Raw genomic sequence first — 23528 nt, 5'->3', positions numbered from 1 at the left:
CACTCCTGAGCCAGCAGAAGGAGAGACGGAAGGCAAGGAGCAAGGATGGAAGGAGTAAAAGAAAGAAAAGCCAGGGCAATTTCTGCCTATCTTCCTATCCCAGGACTGGGGATGTTCCCTGAGGCTGCTCCACCTGGGACAAACACCCACCAGTCTGCATCCAAGACCCTGTGCATCCCGGGAGATCAGGGCACTGCCCCCTCCGCTCCCAATCCAGACGTCAGGAAGCTGTAGCTACTGCAGGAGTTTTCATCTGAGATCTCAGGCCCAATGAGACCCCGAATGGCTGCAGGTTATTTATGCTTTCCAGGGAGCAGGTGGAGAAAACCAACTCAGGGCAGATCTGGAAAGAGCTAGCTGGGGAGAAGGCAGGGCGGGATGGGGATGCAGTAAGAATAACCCCGCTTCTTGCGTTTCCCTGGGTACTCCTGGCTGTGGAACTGACCCGCGGCTGCTCCATCTTTGAGCTCAAGGACTAGAGGTGAGGACCAGGCCAGCTGTGCCACGAAGAACCCGCACGAACTTCAACGCCAGCCATTCAGGTGCCTCGCCATCCCCTCGCATGCTCTCAGACTGAGTCAGGCCCTGCACTTAGACCTCTCTAAGTGTGGAGAGTGGCATCTTCCACGTCGAGCAGAAACTGCGCCAGCACCAGGGAGGGCCCTGAGCAGCCAGGAGCTGATTCACTGACTCCTTGGAACATCTGAGGTCAGAGGCCGCATGGGCTGGCAGGTAAAGGGCACAGGAGTGGCACTCAGGAGACCTGGGCTCTATTCCCAGCTCTGCCACTGACCTGCTGGTTGAACCTGGGCAACTCGTTTCCATCTGTAAATGGGTATTGCATTATCTACACACCTTGGAGCTCTAGGGATGGAAGAGTCAGCTGCCCGTCCGCAGGGCCCAGAAAGCCAGCCCTGGTAGGATGGTTTCCAGGATGGTGGGGATTGCTGAGAACATGGCTGCACCCCAAATATGGACCTGGTAACGCCCAGTTCAGAATGGAAGTCCCTCCCAGCCCCTATTAACATCACACACACAGCAGGCAGGGAACTGAGACACAGGGAAAGGGCTGTGGGTAGAGAATTACACTGTGGGTAAATATTATATTTTACACATAAGGAAACTGAGGCACAGATGGGGCAGGGGGTGACTTGCCCAAAGCTTCCCAGGAACTCAGTAGCAGAATCAGGATTAGAACCCAGGTCTCTTGACTCTTAGCCCAGCACTCTAACCACCAGTCCATGATGCCTGTCTGACATGAGAATCCCCAGCTCCAGGAGTCGGTCTCTTACCTTTGGCAGGGCAGGGCAGGGTGACGTTCTCATGGAGCACTCGTTCTAGCAGGACATCTGCACTGTCATCCAGGTAGGGCGGCTCTGGAGGGGACAGAAGTTGCACCAATGGTTCATTTGGTCCCGTTTGTGACTCTCCGGCCTAATCCCCTAGGGGAGAGTTTGGCCCCCAGTGTCTTGCCCCTGTGGAGACTCGTCTCGGGGAAAGAGGAGCCGAGGTATGAACTAATGGACGTTGGAACGAGCTAGAGCGGGAGCCAGGATCAAGGCAGAATCCATGCGGCACCAGGTTCTGGAGGGGGCTCCAAGGGCGCCCCCACCCTGCTGGGCTGAGACAGACACTCTGCTCACTCTGTCACAGAAGAGGGTTCAGCACAAAGACCTGCTCGTGGCATGTGGCAGCATCAGACCTTCCACCCACATGGCAAGGGAGAGGAAGGGAACCTTGGAATTTGGAAGGATCTAGGCCCCATTGAACCCGAATCTGTGTCTGGAGGAGACTCCTCACTCTCCTCCCAGGCCAGGCCCTTTAACCCCAAGCTGCAGATAGCTCCTGAGTAACTTCCTGGCCAGTGCGTGCTGCCAGTCCTGCTCCGATCCAGAGAACACGAGTCTGTTACAGCCCCAGCTCCAGAGTCAGGCTCTACAGCTCAGGCCCTAGCGCTTCCTTCCCTTAACTGTGGAGGTCCCCCGTTCACGCCTTACCGGCAGCCAGAACGGCAGCTGTCACCTACAGCACCTTACCACAGGGAGCGCAGTAAAAGAGAAAGAGCCGCGTCCCGCACGAGGGATTCAGCACTCACCCAGCACCTCCACCACAAACTCAATGGTGTCTTCTCCAGCGCTGCTGGCTGCAAGGCACCGGTACCGCCCCGAATCGGAGACCCGCATGTCCAGGATGTTGATCGTCCCATCGGGCCCCTCCAGGAAATCCTGGTCGCCCACCCTCAGCGGGCTGCCGTCCTTGGACCATCTGAGCTTGGGGACTGGATCTCCATGAGCCACGCACGGCAGGTCCAGTGTGTGACCCACTAGCACCTTCAGAAGCTTGGGGCCTGGCTGAACTCGAGGAGGCACTGAAATAAAGCGAATGTACAGGAAGGACAGCACCAAACTGGGAGGCAGCGTAAATGGCTCTTGGAATTTCCTCTGAGCCAAGGATCCTCAGACTCGGAGGTGGGGGTTAGTGTCATTAGCCCCATTGCACAGAGGGTGAAACTGAGGCAGGGTGAAGTGACATGCCCAAGGCCTCTTGGGGATTCAGTGGCAGAGCCAGGGATAGCACCCAGGAGTCCTGAGCCCTTGTTCTCTGCTCTGAACATCGCTAAACTGTTCTGTCATGAGAGGAGGAGTCACAGCCCAGTGCCCGCTTCATGGCAGCCCTAGCTATGTATTTTTTCATTCCATATGGGGCTGCTTGATAGTGCTTCAGAGTTGAGATTCTTGGCAAAATTAGCTCCCTTTCGAGCAAAGCTTTTGCCATGAAGACAGAGCCATTCCAGGTTGGGGACATGTACTGGAGTGGGGAGAGAGAATGTGGGTTTGCTCTCTCACAATGACAAAGGCATCTACTGTGCTGAAACAGAGAGGGCAGGGCTTCCCTGCCTTAATCTAATGGCCCCCGAGGACGTTACTCGATGAAAAGTGGGGCCCTGGCCACGTGAGCAGTTCCGGCTGGCTTTACAGGCAGTGGATGAAATCAGCACATGGACTCAGATGGCCTCATCACTTTGTGAGAGACACCAGCCAAAGAAACAGTGATTGCAGGTGAAAAGTATGGTTTACCGGTGAGAGGGAGAACCAGCTGACCGGGGTTCTAGTCTCGCTGTGGGACTTTGGGCAAGAGCAGTTAACCGGTGCATGCCTCGTTTCCCCCTTTGTAAAATGTGGGATTTCCAGGGACCCACTTCACAATGGGATTGCAAGGCTCCATCCGTTAATGGCCACTAAAACCCACGCAGAGCAGTGAATCCTCCTGCACTAGATCTCCACAGCCCAGCGGCCACAGACCATGTATATCATTATATGTGCCCATCGGAACCACCTCTCCTTTACAAACACAGCCACCCCATCATCTCAGCCCACTCCACACCACTGCAGCAGTGCGGATCACACGTCCCCAGTCAAGACGTTTGGCTGAGCATGCAGCGTGTTTACGCACATTCATAAACCATTCACCCTTGAGCTATTTTTAAAGCAGACTGTAACACAGGGCACCAAGCCTGCATTAAACCCAGCTCTCACCAGCCTTATCAGCCCCGCGCTGAAACGGATGAACAGTCCGTAGAAACCCAACTCAGAGCTTCGCCTCCTCTACTTGGACTGCTCTCCTGCGCAAGTGGACAAGGGGACCCTCAATCAAACTACAGGAGGGCTTCACACCAACATAGGGCATGTGGTGCCAACTCCCACCCTGTCTGGCAGAGCAGGAGAGCTATCCATCGGCCCCATGTAGGTGAGGTAGGTTCAAACTATGGGCACCGTTGAGGGGAGCCCAGTTTATGGACTCTGATCGGGCCCAGGGAAGAGAAAGAAATCTGATGACCACATTGAAATGAACATGTAAAGCCAGCCAGGACAGTGCTGGAACAGCAGATGTTGGCTCCTTAATGACTTCAGCGTCTCCTGCATTTCTAACTCGGTAGCACAGTCATCCCTTTAGGTTAAATGCCTGCAATGCTTCCGGGCCAGCAGCAGGATAATTATGTTAGCAGCTGTCTGTATACAGGATCCTGTCCGAGCCTCACATAGCCCCGCCGGGTATGAAGTTCAATACCATGCTGGTCTGGCTGGGAGTCTACATCCCGTCTGCTGGCTTGAGGATGTACGGACACATGGTAGCGATTTGGGCAGTGATCCAATGCTAAGCACAATGTAAGGAAAGGCTGCTGCTGGTCTCAACGGGTGTTGGCTCGGGCCCCGGGTGGGTTGCCCTCTTAAGACACTAGGGTCCGTTTACACTGGGAAATTAGTTGGTCACGTCCTGGAATCTCTCTGAACATGCGACCTTATGACCAATGTCAAGTGACACAGCTGGGGCCGGCAGTGTGGCTGGGACATGCTACCTGAATGGCTTTCAACAAGCCACGCCCAGCCCGCTCTAGCTGGTCCTGAAGTGTTGCCACCCAAACCTTATCCGAGGAAACTGTCTCCAGAGCAGTCGATTTCCCAGCTCAGCCAGAGACCAACGCCCCTTTTTCACTCCTTGTTCCAACCAAGAGTCCTAGGGACCAGGATGTTATTCTTGAGCAGAGGGGACCTGGACGCTCAGGCCCCTGTAGTCAGTGTGAGCAATGCTGTGGCCTGGGGGTGGTCACAAAATACCCAGCTGGGAAAGACCCAACAGCAAACACATCAGGACTCATGCAGAGGATCCAGCCTGGGGCATAACAAGGGGCAACGGGGCAGCCTGGTGACTGGGTGCCAGTGACGCTTCCTGGGATGTGAACTAGATAGCAAGAGAAGCCGCCCTAGGAGGCTCCCCCAGACCCCAAATCACTGGCCCAGCATAAACTGAGTCCCCTCCTTTCATCCCAGAATGTTGCTGCCTATTCCCCTTAATGCCCAAATGCTATGGTGATGGGCACCACACCAACTCCCTTGTAAGCTGAGAGATGAAATCGACAGACCCAAGCACTGCCCGTAGTAGAACACCATCACCCTGCAACGGGCTCCTGCTCCTTGCCGGGCATATCCAGTCCCTAGAGCACAGCAGGCAAAGGGTACGTAGGACGGAACCCCACGGTTCCCATGCAACCCCCCACCCCTCCACCCCACACTTAACAACCTCAGGGTTCCACTGGCAGGACTGTCCCGCCCCCTCCCCCCATTACAAGGCCTATCTGCCCCAGGGACATGCCAGACAGCGCTCTGCTGGAACAGGCACCTTGGACTTCCAGGCGGTAGCTCAGCGAGGAGTTCCCGGCTGGGTTCACTGCCGTGCAGGTATAAAGGCCGTTGTCAGTCACTCTGGGCTCAGCCAGTCGGAGGGAGCCTGATGGGAGGATGCTGTACCTAGATCAGAAGAGAACAGATCAACTAGGGTGATACCCTAAAGGAAAACCCACAAGAGCTGAGCGAACAGCACATGGCCCCGTCTCTGCCTGGGTCTCCCTAAAGCTCTCTTAGCAGCCAGATGCTGTACATCAGCGGGAGATGCCCGTATAATGACAGGGAATAGCATGCATCAGTTGTCAGGGAGAAGCAAAGAAGCCCTCTGTGTACAGTCAGCATCTAAGAAGGATTCCTGTTGTTTGGAAGGGAAACAAGGAAAGGACACTATTCCCTGCGCCCTGTCAGCATGATTAGCACTGGACAGACAGGCCCTGCCCTGAGGAACTTGCAGTCTCTGATGGTGTGAGGAGGGGAGGTCCCTCCCTGCTCCGGAAGACAGCCCGCCTCCAGAGGCCATCTGTACCCACCACCGGCCTGGGGCCAACGCCAAATCCCCACCCTCAGCCTCAGCTTGCCCTCCAAACATGGCTCTTCCTACGGCATCCCTGGAGGATCTTCCTCTGCCTCACCCTAGCTCCTTCTGCCCCAGAGTCACTCTCTAACCCAGTGATCTCCTGATCAGAGCCTGCCACCATGACTCAGCTATAGTTACCCTGAATCCTTACGCAGGGAACACAAGAGAAGTCCTTGAACCTGCCACAGCCGGACAGACACCACAGTCCAGACACACAATACACCAAATGATCAAAGACTGGGGAATGTTCTCCGTGGTGGTGGGAGGCCCATGGAGCTCTCATCCTTGGTGAGCTGCTTCCGCGCATGGCTCAACATGCTAAATCCCTTTGCTCAGCTCCTCCAGACGAAGGAGGAGTGCTCACACTGAGGTAGAAGAATGAGACAGCGTCACACAGAGCTGCCAGTGGCCGGGAGGTCGTTCTTGAGGGTGGCTGAGCTGCCCTGGAGATCGGCTACTGCAGCTGGAGCTGACCGCGTGCTCCCCTCCAGCTGCAACCCTGCCTTTGTCGGGGACCCTGCAGACGTGACATCACCACAGCCCACGTCCGCAGACTTCCTGCTGTGTGCTCCCATCGATCAACCCAGCGAGCGATGAGAGGCGGCTGTCCCCAGGCAGCAAGCAGAGCCAAGGGGAAAGGGTCATGGGGGAGGGGGAGGACTGAAAGCAGTCAAAGGAACTTAGACAGGCAAGAATGGGGAGGGGGAAAGCTCCACTGGGAGATGTTAAATCCAGGTTCCTTCCACGCAGCAATGGTGGCTGTTTAGGTGGGGGATAAAGATCAAGGGGAATTTTAACAAGCTGTAAGGCAGGGAATCACGTTCCCTGTTATTAACCCCAGGACCACGGGCCAATGACCGGACGTTTAAGGAGCCCTCATCTGGTAAGGAGGCGAAGACAGTTTTAACAGAGGTTCCTGCTCGTGAGGGCTAAACGTGATTTGCTTGGTCAGTATGAACCTAGGAAAGTGACTCATGCTGGACAGCAAGTTCCAGTCTCTCTTCAGACCGGCTCTTCCCCACACTGGTGGTAAAAAAAACAAACCTTGGCTCGCTGCTGTGACCCGAGTCAGCTTCATGGACTTCACTGAAGGATGAATTTGGCCCTCCAACGTTAACCCGCGTTAACAGAAATTGCCTCTAAACCCACATCCTGCCACAGATAAAAGCTATTACTGGGCCCCGAACTGCTGCTCTCCCTACACATCTGCTGCACTTAATTCCTAGTTTTGCAAAGCACTCTGCATATGAGAAAAATTATGTAAAGCCCAATCGCTGCATGGCGTTGCTGTGCGCTGTTAAACAGCTGCTGCTTTCCACCCCAGAGGTGACTGCATTTCAGTGTCAGTGGACACAGTGTGTAAGCTCTTGCACCAAATTCATCCCGGACATTGCTCCATTGAAGTAAATGAAATACAGTAGGGATGAATTTAGTCCATCATATTAACTTAAAGGAAAAAACCAATGGAAGGTGGAAAACAATAAACCATTAGTGTTTGCTATGGAGCAGTGAAAAGAAAAGCAATTTACCTCCTACTTCCAGTATGTAATCACAGTCAGGCCAAGTTCTGTAAGTCATCACCTATATAACTCCAAGGAATTCCTTCCTGGGAAGATCACTTCCCAAGACTCAAGATACTACCCAGTGTTTTGAGCCGGGGAGAGTGGGAGAGGGAGATGGGAGGTCCGCCCACCCCCTCACGCAGGACTCAGAACGAAATGTGTGTAGTGGTGGCAGTGCTCCAGATACCTGACCACCAGGGAAATATTTCAGTGTGAGGGGTATGTGACTATTCCAGCCCCCGAAGAACCACTCAAGCTGGCAGCTCCCAAGACCACAAGCTGGCAAGAGGAGAGTTTGGTAGGAAGTTTCCTCTCTGAAGTCCCCACCACTGGATTTGTTTTCCTCATATGCAGATTCTCTCCTGCTGACACTAACCCGGACTTCGGCACCCCCTCCCACGCACACAGCCATCGCTCCTACCCCTGGAGGGAGGCGCTGGCCTTACGCAAAGATTCCCCAACACCAATGCCATGATAAATGTCCGCTGATAAATGGAATCAGCTGCGTGTCTGTAGCAAGGGGCCCAAGTTATGACGTTCGGAGTCAGGACTGTGGTTTGGCCCGCGAAAAGGGGATCGGGATCCAGGTCGGACAGTGGAGGAGTTGGGGGAGTGTAGGGGAGGGTTTGGAATGCAAAGGTTTGGTCCAGGACCCACCGCTCGTTTACGTAAGGATACCATAAGGGACTGAACTGCTACACCACTCATCGGAGACAGCCACTGGATGGAGTCAGGAGAGGAAGGATGATCCAGTGGTTAGGGCACTAGGGTTCAAATCCCTGTTCTGCCAGATTCCCTGGGTGCCTCAGGCAAGGCACTTCCCCTCTCTGGGCCTCAGTTTCCCATCTACCCAATGGGGATAATAGAACAGGAGTGCTGAGAGGATAAATACACTGAAGATCGTGAGGGACTCAGAGGGGTTTCTACAAGCACCTCAGATAAATCGAGGAGACTGTGGGTGGCTAGTTACTCTGCAGCCTTCTCTCCTCTATGCACATCACTCTGTGACTTCTCCTTTGATCCCCAGGCTGTTGCTGGGGCCTCCCAATCCCCCGGGATTCCCTGCAGCTAGTCAGCCTCAATCAGACTTTTTTCCCTTAAATGAAAGGCCCTACTTCACACTGGAGCTGGGATTATACTTCACTGATTTCTATGGAGCTGAGCCCATTTAGACCAGACCTGAACTGGGCCCCAAGCTGTTGCTGGGAGGGAAAAAGAAAAGTTGTCTATTTTTCACTTTAAGGCCCAGATATTTCCATCCTGTCATTTTAGTGCCTCAGCTCACCTTGTACTCGCAGAAATAGACCCCAGGTAATCTCCAGCGCAGCAGACGCCAGGGATCATGCATGGATGGCCCAACAGCATCAGTTATTCAAGGTTTAAAGCAAGGACCATGCCCAGGTCAGGACTCTCTTGTACGTTCCATGCAAGATCCTGGTACCAGGACTGCGCAACCCTTGCACTTTTGCGAGCACGGGGAGCCCCCTCCTCTGAAGCATTCGCTGGGTTTGCTTTCAGAGGCTCGCAAGGCTTAGGGCCAGATCCATGCACAAGGAAAGGCTCCTCATGTGAGCAGGGGATGCATTAGTTTGTAGTCTCCTGAGCACCCTCATGGGGATCAATGGGAGCTCCAGATTGGTGCTCAGCTCCCGCGATCGAGCCCTAAGATTGAAGTACTTTGCAGGCAACCCAGTGCCTTTGGTGTCGGTGTCTTTAGTCTTCAGAGAACGCCTCTTCCTCTGCGTTTTGTACAGAGCCAACCACTGAAAGAACAGAGCTACAGCACCGAGGAGCTGGAGTGACACATGGCGTGTGTGAAGGAGGCTTTTCACTGCCATTTGGCCGGGGATGATTGTATATCAATTAAATCCCAGCTAAGAGCCATAAAACACATTTAGCAGGGATTAGCTGTGCAGTAGATCTGTCTCGAGTACCCCTCAATAAAATACACTTCAACAGGCACTTGGCACAGATCCCCGCTTTAGCCAAGATAGAGTTAAGCACATTCAGATCACATCACTCAACCTTTCCAGATCCTGCCTTATTCCAGAAACATTCTTGGCTTTCTTTGCTTTGCTAACCTCACTCCCTTGCTCCACTACCTTAAGCAGTAACCGTGACGGCACCAGCCAAGAATGCACAAAAACCCAGCTGTGCTGACGGACGGGGATGGGAGAACAGGACATGAAAAGCAGCCCCCTCCCCCACCACAACCAATGTGCGCATTGCAGCTTAACGGGGGTTGAAAGCAGATGTTCCATCCAGACAGATGTTCGGATAAAAGGCTGGTAGGGACGAATCCAAGAACTCGCTCTGGTTCCTTTCAAGGGCTGTGCCAACTGCTGATATCATCCCAAGGCGTTTGAGTCTGTGGGGTCACAGATTTCTCCAGCCAGGCATAGTCTAATCGCCGCTCATAGCAACCAGCAAGGAAAGTGTTCCTGCTGCAACAACACTGAGCTGGTGAGACACGCCAGCTCTGGGTCCCTGCTCCATCGGCTGGGGCCAGCCACTGCACCCAGTCACAAAGCACTACCATGAATGTTAACAGGGCTCATGGCTTTGGCTGGGTAGTTATGGGACTTAAACCACTGTCAAACGCTCCGTTACTCTGAATTAAACAATGCCAACTGCACATCCTTGTGCACCAGGGGACCACTGCCTCACTGTTCCAGGCAGGGAAACTGAGGCAATGTGCCAAGGCCACAGGCTGAGCCAACAGTAAAAGCGAGAAGTGGAACCCAGATCTCCTGCCTTCCACTTCCCCAGTTCTAACCACTAGACAATGTCCCCTTCCCATGAAACATGTCAGACCGCTCAGCCCCATCAGATCGCCTCCGGGGCCGAGCGGGCATCATGTGCGTCCAACAGACTTGCAGAAAGGGGCCGTTCTACGTCAATCTCCCACCATAACTCCGGTGAAGCTGCTGTAACAACAGCAGGCAGGGGTTAGTTTAGTCCGTAGCTGCTAATCTATTCTGTGTACAGAGTCCCAAGAGCTTAAGAAGGAAATAGATAAAGCTGAGGGGCTCCTAACAATGAGCCCATTAGGCTCCCCCAGCTTTACGCCTTCTAGCCCGTTCCTTACCTTGCTGTGGTGAGAGGCAGCGGCCGGGTTTCCTGAGTCCATACGACCAGTGGGGACGGCGATCCCTGAACTTCACAGGGCAGTGTCATTTCCTGCCCAACCACGGCAAAGATTCTTATTGGTCCCGTTGACTCACGTGATCTGTTCCTACTAATCCTGGGTTTAGCTAGGTTGGTGGGACAAAGAGGAAAGTGAGGCTGGCGTCCAGGCTGAAGAGCTCTTGGGTTTTAAAGGCCTTTCCTGACTCAGTGAATTTAGCGCCCGGGAAAGGTGCAGGGAGATGGGCTTCCATGGGGCTACGTCACTGCAGTCCTTCACTATGCACATCCATAGCTGCTCAGGACAAATGCCAGCTGTATTACTGCCCTACGCAAGACCAGTGCCCCAGGGTATTAGCAGTAAGAGACAGCCCCTGCCCCAAACAGCTTATGCTTGCAGACAAAGGGCCAAGTGAGGAGAAGGAGGCACAGAGAAGGGAAGTGACTTGCCCAAGACCATACAGACAAGTCAGCTGCAGAGCTAGGAATATAATCCAGGTCTTCTGATTCCTAGAGCAGTGCCCTAACCACTACACCACGCTGCCCCTGCACGTTCCCTAGAAGCCCCCTGCATGGGGCAGTATGAACTCCGGGCAACAGTGAGGCTCCCATGGGCTAGGCCGGGCTTATTCACGACACCTAGTGCGAGCTGGAGGCTCAGTCGCAAACAGGGAAGGGAAGGAAATGTTCACTAGAAGAAGAGAGTGTCTGTCTTTCTATCGGGGCTGAGAGGGCTTGGGAAGGGGGAGAGAGCCAGGAACAGGCTCAGCAAGTCCCGAGGTTCCTATTAATGCACCTGGAGGGTGCTGAGCTCCCTTCTGCAGTCAGCCCAAGGCTGGCCGGTAGAGGGGGCCATTTTAACAGGCCACATCCTTGGCTGGGTCTTCCCCAAGCAAGCGGACAAGTGGACTCACTGTTGACAAAGAGCTGGATTTCCCGGCTGGCGGAGCCCCCCAGGTTGGTGGCCGTGCAGACATAGACACCCGAATCTCCAGCAGAGGGCAGGGGGATCAGGAGGCCCCCGTCACTGGGGATGTGGTAGTGGGGGCTCCGGGAGGAAAGGGGCTCCAGTTCCTTTAAAGGAAAAGAACAAACAGCAGGGGCTTCGATATTAACTGAGTCACCAGCCAGGGGTGGGGGTGGGGGTAAACATGGGAAAGAGGAGCTAGGCTGGTGCTTTTAACCCTTCTCCCACTGGATTCCCTCAGGAGCATCCATCTCAACTCCTGGATGCTCTGGGATCTAACCCCTCTCCCCATTCCAGATACACGGGGCAGCCTTAAGGCCAATCTCTCTGGCCCTGTCTACACTGGGAAATGGCACTGCGTTAACCACAACTCAGCAGTCAGTGGGGACCTCAGGGTTCACCCCAACCAGCTGAGACAACCTGACACAGGCCAGTCCCTGTCTGCAGCAGGCAGTGAGCCGGTTGACGCGTTCTAACACACCCCTGGCTGGGATTCCTTTGCCAATATACTGCTAAGGAAGAGTCATCTTTCTGCCCCCCTCCCACCTTGACCAAGCATTAGAGCCTCCACCCTACCTTTGTCCAGGTCACAGTGGGGAAGGGAACTCCACTGGCATTACACGGCAGGGTGACAGCCACTCCCTCATTGGTGCTATAGAGGGCAGGACCAGGCTGAATGCTGGGTGGAACTGTAAGCGAGAGAAGCATCCCCCTTACTGCTTACTACTGACTGAGAACAGCGAGGGAGGGCCAGAGCTCAGGGCTCGATTTCCAAGTGCTTGGCACCCACAGCTGCAAGAGGTCTCAGCTCCCACTCAGCCATCTAATTATGGGCCAAATCTGCAAGCGCGCTCAGCAACCTGTGGCGACCCCAATGGCCTGGTTTTCAAGGGAGCCCGGGTCCTTTTGAAAAGGCCGTGCCAAGCCCTTCGGAAAAGCTGGCTACTTAGTCGAGGGCCAGCTTCTGAAAACAGCTCAGCTCTCCTGGCCAGAAGTGACCAAATGGGAGCCGAGTGCTTTAGAAAAAATCTAGCCCCAGTTGGGAGTGCTGGGCCCTTCTGAGAATTCCAGCCTGACAGTCACTGTCCCCGAGGCAGCTCCACCAGCCTCAGAAGCCCCCACTACGTGTCCCCCCATGTCCGTGCCTTTCAGTCAGCTCGCCCAGGAGTTTTAGTATGCAGCTGAAGTCTACTTGTCCAGAATCGAATTGCACTTGTGCAGGCCAGTCAGATGTCCCAGCACTGCTAGATCATAGGAATTTTCCTAAATTACTTTGTCAACAACGTGCTGCCCTGGGGACTGACGCTTGCTAAGGAAACCGGCTCTAACAGCGCAACATTTTCTCGCCTTGAGATAGCAACATTGCTGCTTTCGCTCAGTGGCAAGAGCCAGGTCTCTTCCAAAAGGCACCATGGTTTCATAGGTGCTCTGCAGGAAGCTGGCAGAGGAGGTGCGCACTCAACATCCATCCCTGCAGCTGCCTCCACACACTGTAACACGACAGTGTGCAAAGCCAGCAGACAGATGAGCAACACGCAAAGCCCAGATTTAAACCGCTCACCGTGGATGGCAAGAGTCACGTTCTGCCTGCGAGAGCCAATGGCGTTCGTGACCACGCAGGTGTATTTCCCAGCATCTTCCTGGAAGGCCTGGTCTATATGGAAACTTCCATCTGTGCGTACGGAATGGTGGCTGCCCAGCATGACCTGGGAACGGAAAGAAACCATGAGTCAGCACTGATGGTCAATTCAACGAGCATCACATGCTTGTCCCTCTGCCTTTAGAAAATATCTAAGGTCAGATCCCCAGCTAGTATAAACTGGCATCGCTCCGTTGACTTAAACAGAGCTATGGCAATTTGCACCAGCCAAGGATCTGGCCCCTCATGACAAACCGGAGGGAGCTCAGAGAAGAGAGACAATCACCAGGGGGGGGAGATGAAAGGAGCTCATGGCTCCGTGATGACATAGGGGAGATATTACAATCGCCCCCAGTCTCTGAAGGGAGTAACCGTGGAAGAAGAGGAGTTATTTAGTGCAACCCGTAGTAAAGGGGAAATTAAGAAAAAGAAAAATTTAGGCTGAATGTCAGGGCAAAGCTTCCTGACAGCGAGATCTGTGTGACAGTCTCCCAAGGGAAGGGGTCTGAGTGGTAACATTTGGGGGTGGTCTGGATATTCTCCGAAGTCTTTCCTATCTCTTGCTTTGATTGTACCCTCATCCCGTTGAATAACACGATCACAGTGACATGACACCGCACAACAAATGCTGTGCTGCTGTCAATAACAATCAGATTTACCTACAGTGCTCCAGCAGCTCAAGGACTCTGTGACTCACCACTCTCTGCCCCCCTTCCCCCCCCTCCACCCCCGGCGCAGCAAATTAAACAGACAGAGGACCAAGACCTCACCGGCTGCCCGTCCTTTAGCCATCGTCGGTCTGGAAGAGGTTTCCCAGCCAGGATTATGCATGGCAGTGAAACGGGCTGACCCTCATGGGCACGGATCACAGGGGCCCCAACAGCTATCTCTGGGGCAACTGGAGAAGGAAAAGGCTACATTAAGTGGGGACAAGCTGGCTTTAAGAAGCCAGGACAACGGTTCTGCTTCTTGGTGTTTTATAAATTAGCTTCCAGGATGAAAAATCATTAATATGAGCCTTATCCAGCCTCTGAAAAGCAAAACAGTTCTTGGTCACACCACTGCACGAGGTTCACCGTGCTGGCTGGATCTACGTGCCAGAACAGCTGCAGGGACCAAGACTCACACCCAGGGTTTGGCCATAGGTTAGTGCATCTATTCTGTCCTCATGCAGGTTCCTCACTGCCCTCTGCTGGGGGGAACTTTGGATCTGCGTGTGCATAAACGGTTGAGCCATCCCCTAAGCTACTCTACGGACATCTCAATTGTGAATGGTTGCACCCACTAGAGCTGCATCCTACAGTCTATCAGATCCAATATTGCTACGCGAGTTCAAATACGCTGGCTTCATGGGTGATCATGTCCCTGTCTAGTGGCTGGCCGAGTGACTAACAGCCCAATTATATACAGCAAAAGGAATTACTCCTTTAGCTCAAGTGGCAGAGCCCTGTATTCTTGGTGCTGTGAAAGTCCCAGTTCAGTCCCTGCTGATGACATCCATGTAGGCAGAGGGGGCTCATTGCAACTCATCACTGCTAGAAATGGCCAGAGCCACAGTGTCTCTATTGGGATCTCATTTCCCCCCAAAGTTCAGATCTGGGAATTTGGTTCAGCCTAAAGCCTATCCACCTTGCCGAAGGGTGCAGGGGGGTTGGCGGCATCATTTGGGTAAAGGTTCATCTCTAGATACAGTATCATAAACCTAAATGTCAAAGGGCATTACATTTAGCCCCAGCCAGCGGGCATTGGAATTCCCAAGCTGCATATTCCAAAGGAGACCAGTGTGGAACAAGAGTCGTCACCATCGTTACAAACATGGACAGGGACAGTCAGCATCTGCGCCCTAGGCTTTAATTTGCTTTAGCAATGGCATGAAACTAATAACAAATATGCCCAAAAGAAAGGCTGTAAACCGTGTCCGGTGGCCGTGAGCTTGGCCTCAGCCTGGGTCTTCCCAAATATATTCTGTGCTTCGCAGACACAGACGGCTTGGTCATCCAGTGACACGCCTGGGGCAGAGAGAGAGGAAAGGTCTGAGCAAGGCAATACGGCAGGGTATGGGGAAGAGCCCACGCCAGCAAACAGTGGGACCACCTTAAAAACAATCCCGCACCGCCTATCATTGTCACTTACACCTGTCCAAGGTGAGTGGAAAGTGGGCGTGTGACAGAGTGCTGGGGGTCTGACCCAGCACTCTGGTCACTAAGGTACTAGCTATTCGCCCGCACCCCCCAGAGAGGACTTCACTGGGAGATCAGTGCTCAATGGCTTAATTAGGCAGGAGGCTGATGAGCAAATGGGAACAATCAAGTTTATGTCCACTTGTATGTCGCCACACAAGGCTGTACTGATGAATTGGTGGAGGAGACCTAATAAATAACACACGGATGCTTATAAACCTGAAAAGCATCCAGCCGGCTTGTGGTGGTCCAAAGGGAGGAGACATTCGTCCTGGTACAAGGTGTACCATGCTACCACGTCAGAATGGTAGCACCTCACACTCCCTTTGTAAACGATGTGCCAGGCAGTGGAGAAGCAGGGCCCCTGGTTAGCAAACATAAGAGGCAACAAGCCCGTGCAAAGCTAGTTATGAAAGCGTACACACCGGCGCACCTTGGAGTGCAGTTACTAAAGGATGCAAATGCAAGGAATATGCCAAACCCATCAGCTTCTTCATACAACAAAGCAAGGGCATAAGATCTAGTCCAATTCCCCCCCCAAATGCTTATGTGTATACACAAAGTGACGACACACATGCACCACTGCATAAGAGAACAGTACACACATCTTTTGGCAGATAATACACAGAAATACTCCGCACACCCAGACGTGTGAAATGGGTACACACATCCAGATATGCACTAAGTGTTCATGCCTCAGCATACACCCGTACATGCGTGCACAAACAATCCCGGTTCTCTTACTTTCCACAAAGAGTTCATCAGACTCCAGAAGGCTGGAATTGCTGACCAGACCAGGCTGGGCAGTGACAGCTTTGCCGTCCTGTCTGGACCACGAAATCCGTGGAGGGGGATGTCCCTTAACGTGACGTGCCAGACTGATGTTCTTCCCCATCTCCATAGACACGTCTTGCGGGAGTTCTACAAACCGAGGGGCAGCTGAAGGAGTCTCAGATCCCAGCAGAGAAGAGTCTCAGATCCCAGCCCTGACACCAATTTAGCACAATCTCTAAATGGGACAATCAGTTTCATTCTAAAGGGCATGCAGGTCTTCTCTGTGCTGGAAGTTTCCCTTTTGGATCATATCCATTCCACATCCCAGCCCCTGAAGACGATCTGTACCCCATTCCATTTTAAATAAGTTATTGACATTAAAAGAAGTTTCCAACAGGTGTAGCTATAATGTATTTCACATGAGCGTACAACATCCAGCAGGACTCACAACGCCAAGATGCTCTAGGGTGTGCGACAGACTCAAGTCAAAGGGTAAAAGGTACAGTACTTGGCATATGGATAGGATGACCTAATAAGTCCTGTTGTCTCTAATATGTGATCATAACGATTAACACAATGACACGAATGGGTCCAACTCAATCATGGTGGACAGGAGAGAAAATATCTGGGACTTGGGTATTTCATCCTCTTGTCTTTTAGTTCCAGGTCAGTACATCCCTCTCTGCTGCCTTCCATGCTGAGGATGTCTATTGAGATGGAGATATCTGTAGACATGAATGGTCCTATCTATAGACAACATGGATCTTCTCCATCTCCATTGCCAGTGGTTGGCAGAGGAATGCAAATAAATGTCCATCAAGTACTAAACTCCTGGTCACCCTGGGACCTACCTGCCAGGATCTAAAAGCCAGTGATTTAACCGGTGCCAGCCCCTTCAGACCTATTAGTTGCCAGATGCAGGTTGTGTTTTAACTTGTACGATGGTTTTGCATTCATGGTGGACATGAAAAGAGACAGGAGCTTTGCCAGGGACACTTTGGCAAATGTGATCTTCCCTTTCCGGGGCTTCATTTTTCTTATAAAATAAACCAAGAATTGAAATCCCTAAGGCGCATGATGCAATTCCACGTGGCTCTTAATAGCTGCCATTAAAAAAAAAAAACAAGAGCTCAGGACCCATAGGCTGTTTTCAGATTGTCCATTTCCAGGAAAGTGGAGAGAGGCATTTAGCTGCAGCATATCACACCACGGTGCCTGCTCTTTATGGGAGTTACCAGATTTAGGTCTGAGCTCAGCTAAGAATATCTAAATAGCTCGAGACAAACGGAGGGGGCAGCGAATCACAGAAGCCAGAGGGAAAAAGACCTAGTTGGTCCTGAATCCACCTCGCAAGGCCCCACGTGGAGCTGTGCCTGGGGGTATTTCTCACCGGTTTTCCCAGCTCACAGATGGCCCAAGTGACAGGCTCCCATCACTCCCATGGGGAGACCCTCCCATATCAGCACCACTCTCTCCGTTTCTCAGCCCTTCGCTCATTACTTTACTGGGATGGGACTGTGGGGGGGATGACGGACGAGGGCTAGTTTGAGGGAAAGGGACACTTCATTTCCCCTCAGCCCAGAGTCATTCCAAGCTCATCTCGCAACTTGGCTAGATACAGCAGGTCACAGGGTAACTAAGACAGCACGAGAATCAAGCAGCTTGCACCAGTCAGCCCGAGAGATAGAAAAAAAGGGCTGCCCCAAAGTTAATCTGGGGCATTAGGGGCCTGATCCAAAGTCCTTTGGAGTCACTGGGGTCTCCCCCAGTAGACCCAGGCCTAGGTTCTATGGAGACATAGATGCTCTTCAAAGGCCAGCCAGAGACACATCACTCACTGTTTGCCTCCGTCTCTCCCTGCGGGCCTGGTTTCCAGGCTGGCCCCCTGAGGCAGTCACTCAGATGGGCATGTTAGCTGGCTGGTGTTTGGGTTCCACACACCGGTTTGAGCATCCCTAGATGGAGCTTGCTCATCCTGTTACAGGTGCCTAGGTCTGAGAACTGCAAACCCTTCCCCTTTACCTCCACTTCTGCCCAGCACGAGGGTGGAGTCCGGCGCTGCAATGCGCTCAGGTCTTGCTGCTGGGAAAGCGATCCCCTCTTGTTCCCCTTGGCTTCTCCGCCAGCACAGAACAGTCTCAACACCTAGTCTAGGCAATTCCCCCAGCCCCCTGGAACCACGCTGGTTAAACAGCTAACGTTACAGAATTCACCCCACTGCCTCCCTTTATAATGAGTCTAGCAGCTACCTTGCTAGCCCCATGCAGGATGGAGCCAGATCCAGGAACTGAGCACTGAGTGGGGAAGCCTGCAGTCAGGACAGTGTACACAACACACACACACACCCTGGAGCTGGCTGCCTTTCTGACATCATTGCAGGCCCACCAATTTTCCCCAGCACCAGAAGCCAGGCAGATGGCCCCGTCCCTTCCCCTTCCTTCTTCCTGCCTGAGGAAACCTGGGCTCACTCCATGGTCCTGCCAGGAGCTTTGCTCTTGATTATATTAGCATGTGGGAAGCAGCAGCTGGCTCAGGAGGGTGTCTGAAAGAGGCCTACACCCCACCAAACACTGTACCTTGGCTTTGAGCCCCGGCCACATCAGAAAAGATAGCAGGGGCCAGTCTGTTCAGAAGAGGAGCTTCATTCCTTGTCTCGTGTATTCTTTTAGCTCCTGGTCCTCGCTAAGCAATGCCTAGCTGCATCTTGTCTTTGTTCTATTCTTGTGTGTCCGCGTGAACACACACACACATGTTTCTGAAAAACCCCCAGCACATCCTGTCTTCTCCAAACCACAACAGCAGCTGCTAGGCTACCCGCACCCCCAGTTCTTAGTGTGCCCCAGAGAGTGGGAGGCAGCTTTTTTCACTGTCAACATGAGGGGAGGCCTAACTGGCAAATTCTTCCCTGCCAAGTCCCCATCTTTCCCTCTCCAGGCCGGCCGGGGCCAGGCAGGCAGGCTGCGGAGACAGTCTGCTCAGAGAGCTAGAGCCAGAGCCAAGACTGGACCCGGTCAGGTCCCGTTCTCATTACACACGTTACCCGTGCTGTAATGGACTCAGGAGACAACCATGTTGTAACCATGTCTGATTGGGCTACAGTCATAGCAAAGACATGGCTTAAGTCTCTGGAGTTAGGGAGTAGCTGGCCAGGATCCCTCTGGCTGATCTAAGAGCATTAACAACAGGATCCAGAGTGGCCCCCATCCAGGCCTCAGCTGTGATGGAGGGAGGTCGCAGTCCAAGACCTCATGGCCGAAGAGCGTTCAAGGAAGAACAGTGAATGGGTGGTGAGTGGGAGGAGACTCCTCCGGGACTTCCCAGAGCTCCTACCCCGCAGATGCGGAGACAGAATTGGGAAATTCCTCTGGAAAGTATCACAACAAAAGGAGTGAGAGTCACCCTCCCAGCGAAGCAGTGGGTCCAAGAACTCAGAGGGTGGGGGCTTTCCGACCCTCTCCCTCCCCACGGATTCCCGGGAGAACACCTGCCCACCACTAGGAAACACAATGTGGCCGGGGTTTTGTTACGAACTGCTCTGTGCCCCATTGTGTGGTGACACCGCCCTGCTCAGACCCAAGGGGTGTGGGACTGAGCAGGGTCACCCTGACGCAGGGTAGGAGAGGCTCCCTGAGGAGTAAACAGAAGCGCCATACCTGCCTGGCTAGGCATTTAACCTCCTCTCCCCTGGAGGTGGCAACATGTCCCCTCATAAGAGCCAGAAGCTGGCATTCCCCACTGCAGCCCAGACAACGACACAGCCACCAGGCTGGGGAAGCTGCTTTCACACCTTAACGCTCTCCTCTGCCTCACGGTGCTTCTCCCCCTTTCTCTAGCTCCCCCCGCCCCGGCTGCACTGTGAGAATGGTAGAGAGCCAGCTGTGTTTCAGCAGCCTGAGCCAGCGTGCCGACAGAAGAGCAATTGGACCCCAGGGCTGGGTGCGTGGGGGGTGTTGGCTGGGACCCACTGCCTGAGGAAATCCCCCTCCGCTGCTGGCAACATGTCTGCAGTCTGTACCAATGGGAACCGCAGCTGCTCTGCACTTGACCTAGGGGAATGGGCTGTGCAGAGGGTCATCTCGTTTCAAAACGGCTCAGGCTCTGCACCCCCCTGAGAGAAGCCATGGGGCCTGGAGCCAGTTCAGCCCACACCACTGTTGGCTCAGTGAGGAGTACCCCCTGAGAAGGGGACCGAGGGGTTCAGTCAGTCACCCCATTCATGCTCGTTGGGCCCCACCTGCTCTGTCCAGCAAGCTGGCGGCTGAAGGGACAAGCACAGAGTTTGCAGCTGAGAAGTCCCAATTTTTCATCTTGGCTTGGGCCCTAAACGAGTCTCTGAGCCCGAGTGGGTCTGTGTGACCTGGAGCAGGTCACTCGCCTAATGACGTGAACCCACCACCAAGGATTGCTACAGGGCTGGTGCTGCTCTCACTCCCAGACCTAGTAACCAGCCCGTCTCCTCTGCTCCACCAGACAGGGCATCTCCTCTGCCTCCCCTCCCCACACTGAACCTAGGGCAGATGCTCCAATACAATTCTGCTCACCATCGTGCAGGGCTCAGTCCCATCAACCCCACTCAGACACTGGCAGTTTGCAGGTGTGGACACACAAAACCATATTTAGCAGCACAGTGCTTGGCTGCAGAGTGTTGTATAGGACGGCTGGAGCCAGCCCAGAAGAATACAGTGGTACTGTAGGGCAGGGAAGGTCCTAGAGCTCCACAGAAAGACACAAAACTCCTATCTCCAGGGCGCTGGGCTGAGACATCCCTGTTCTGTGAGAGCAACGCACAACGGCACTGCAGCAGAAGTCAAGAAAGCCAGTGCTGGATACAGCTAAATGGGGAGAGAGATTTACCTACATCCATTGCAAGGGCTGGAGATAACTGGGAGCGAAGTCTTCTGGCTTCAGCACTGGGCACCTGGATTCTATTCCTAGCTCTCGACTGGCTGTACGACCTTAGGGAAGCCATTTCACCTCTCTGTGCTACTCGGCCGTATGCCTTGCCCCTGGTTACGCTGAGCGCTCTCCAGGGCAGGGAGTTCTGTACAGTGCCTGGCACAATGGGGCCTCCCGGTGCTATGCAGTAAGACTACTCTGTTTGGAAACACAGGTTTGGAAGAGATGTGAAGTGCAGTCCCTGAGCGTATGAGGACGCGATCCCTTTACACTCAGCATGACACCAGAGGTGTCCCATATCCTGGCCCACTCTCATCTTGAGCATTTACTTTACCTGCCCAAATCTGCCCTGCAAATTCAAATGGACGCAGCCACCTTCTTCAATTCCTGCCCCGAGGTGTCAGGCACCAGTAGAAATCCCCCTATAGTTTCATGGGTAGACTCTTTGTCTCCTGTACCTAGAACTCCTGCCAGATAGCAGAGTGCTGGTTGCAGTGTTTCCACCCTAGAAGGGGCTGCATTCCAGTGGTGCAGTGAGTGAAGGGATCTTGTTTGCGTTGAACATCCAGAACTAAATCCTGTCCTCACTTATGCCTTGGAAAGCCCCACAGACTTCAGTGTGGGTGCAGAGCTCAAGGGCAGGATGAAATCCAGAGTCTGGAAAGAACTAGGCTGGCTGCCATAAACCTCAGTTATTACTGACGGGAGCAGAGGAGGGGGAAGCCCAGTGACAGAGACTCACCTGTAACGGGGCAGAGAGTGGAGATATCAGTGAATAGCTCAGAGTGCAGAACTGGGCCATTCCAGTGTAAACTCCTGTGAATTCTCTCAAAGGGGTATAGAGAGACAAGGTGAGTGAGGTAAAATCTATCTTTTATTACACCAACTTCTGTCGGGCCAATAAAAGATACTACCTCACTCAGCTGGTCTCTCTAATATCCTGCGAACAACACGTCTACTGCTACACTGCATACATCCCAGCAGAGCAGGTCATTTGCCACTGTTAGCTGGGTTTTTTTTTAATAACCTGAAGGAGCCCAAAGCTTTATGAGTCAAGACTTACAGCCAACTTCCAGCAGGATGCCATCAAAGGAGACCCCCGCCTCACTGATGGCCTCGCAGATGTACTCTCCTGAATCCTCCTCCTGCACCGCCTGGAGCTGCAGGACCGCCAGATGGGCACCAAGCGGAGAAGATGCCACTTCCTGTTCCCCTGGACATGGAAAGATCCTGAACGTCAAACCTTTATTCCTCACTGCCTTAGCGCCGCAAAGCCCCTTCCTGCCTTCTCTTGCCGTCAGTGGGCAAATCTTCAAAGGGATGGAGAGTTAGTTTGTTTGAATACAGAACTTGAGCCTGCAAAACTGAGCTGGAAATATCTCAGGAAGGTTCTTCCTCCCGCTCAGGGGATTTCCTGTATTCACTGCCAGGGCAGGCTAACATGGGGCATCCCAAACACAGAATGGTCCAAGCAGCCAGTGCAATGCTGGCTGGCAGGGTGGAGAGAGGTTCGGGGTCTCAGGAGCTAGAAGATGGCTAGCCAGGTGAGTCTGTGGAGTGGAGTCCATCTGCAGGAGAGGGATAATGGACTGGGAGGAGCAATCTGTCTGTGTTAAGAGTAGGGGGGTAGTTTTAATATGCCTCTAGTCCCCCCCCCCAAACTGTCGCACAGCTCACTTGAGTCAATTCCAGCCCTACCTTTGTACCATATGATCTGGGGAGGGGGTACCCCAGAAACGTGGCACTCCAGCATCGCGTCTTCTCCCAGCAGGGCCTGCACAACAGGGGTCACCGCAACGATGTGGGGAGATTCTATATCCAGGACACAAAAAGAAAAAGGCTCCAAATGTATTCCACGCTGGAGAGCACTTCACGAATATGCACAAGATATGCCAGCGCTCCAAAGGCAAAGGCCTCTGCCAAACTGTTCTGCAGAGATGCACTGCAGAGCTTGGCAACAGACCACAGCTCCCCGTCTCACATAACCAGAGGATACTACACACTGATCGACTTTCGAACAATGAGAACTCATTCTTGATGCTACGATGAATCTTTCTTTTCCCTTGCCTGTCTGTTTAACATACGATTCCCCCAAGCTGCCCCAGCTCTGGTTTATGCCACTGATTCATTTTGCCAGACACTATTGACAGGGTGCCCACGGCTCGCTAGCCACTTCACAGGTGGGTTTGAAGACAAGGTCTTGACATGCATTATTAATATTACAGCAGTGCCCAGGGCCCAGTTGAGGCCCCATTGTGCCAGGCGCTGTACAATACATGGTGAGAGGCAGCCCCTGTCCCAGAAAGCCTATAGTCTAAATAGGCAAGACAAAGGACGGGAGAAATGAAGGATTATTATTAGGGCTGTCAATTAATCGCAGTTAACTCAAGCGATTAACTAAAAAAAATTAATCGTGATTAATCATACTGTTAAACAATGGGATACCAATTGAAATTTATTAAACATTTTGGATGTTTTCTATATTTTCACATCTTGATTTCTATTACAACACGGAATACAAAGTGTACAGTGCTCCTTTATATAATTAATTTTATTACAAATATTTGCATTGTAAAAATGATAAACAAAAGAAATAGCATTTTTCAATTCACCTCATACAAGTA

General features: G+C 52.9%; 1 protein-coding gene across 1 annotated transcript in view; it reads right to left on the bottom strand.

The window, feature by feature from the left end:
* HMCN2 (hemicentin 2) overlaps positions 1-23528 on the bottom strand; it is a 107576-nt gene that overhangs the window by 64822 nt on the left and 19226 nt on the right. The window contains exons 13-23 of the mRNA XM_075120309.1: positions 22603-22716; positions 21968-22117; positions 15979-16173; positions 13825-13952; positions 12977-13121; positions 11992-12104; positions 11363-11522; positions 10411-10576; positions 5179-5306; positions 2096-2368; positions 1293-1376 (exon numbers count right to left, since the gene is read on the bottom strand). Of these exons, the coding sequence (XP_074976410.1) occupies positions 1293-1376; positions 2096-2368; positions 5179-5306; positions 10411-10576; positions 11363-11522; positions 11992-12104; positions 12977-13121; positions 13825-13952; positions 15979-16173; positions 21968-22117; positions 22603-22716 (1656 nt within the window). The remainder of the gene's footprint in view (positions 1-1292; positions 1377-2095; positions 2369-5178; positions 5307-10410; positions 10577-11362; positions 11523-11991; positions 12105-12976; positions 13122-13824; positions 13953-15978; positions 16174-21967; positions 22118-22602; positions 22717-23528) is intronic.

The sequence above is a fragment of the Caretta caretta genome, chromosome 16 (assembly GCF_965140235.1).
Source record: "Caretta caretta isolate rCarCar2 chromosome 16, rCarCar1.hap1, whole genome shotgun sequence".
NCBI lineage: Eukaryota > Metazoa > Chordata > Testudines > Cheloniidae > Caretta > Caretta caretta.
The sequence above is the reverse complement of the archived record's forward strand: the minus strand, read 5'-3'. Positions and strand labels throughout refer to the sequence as shown.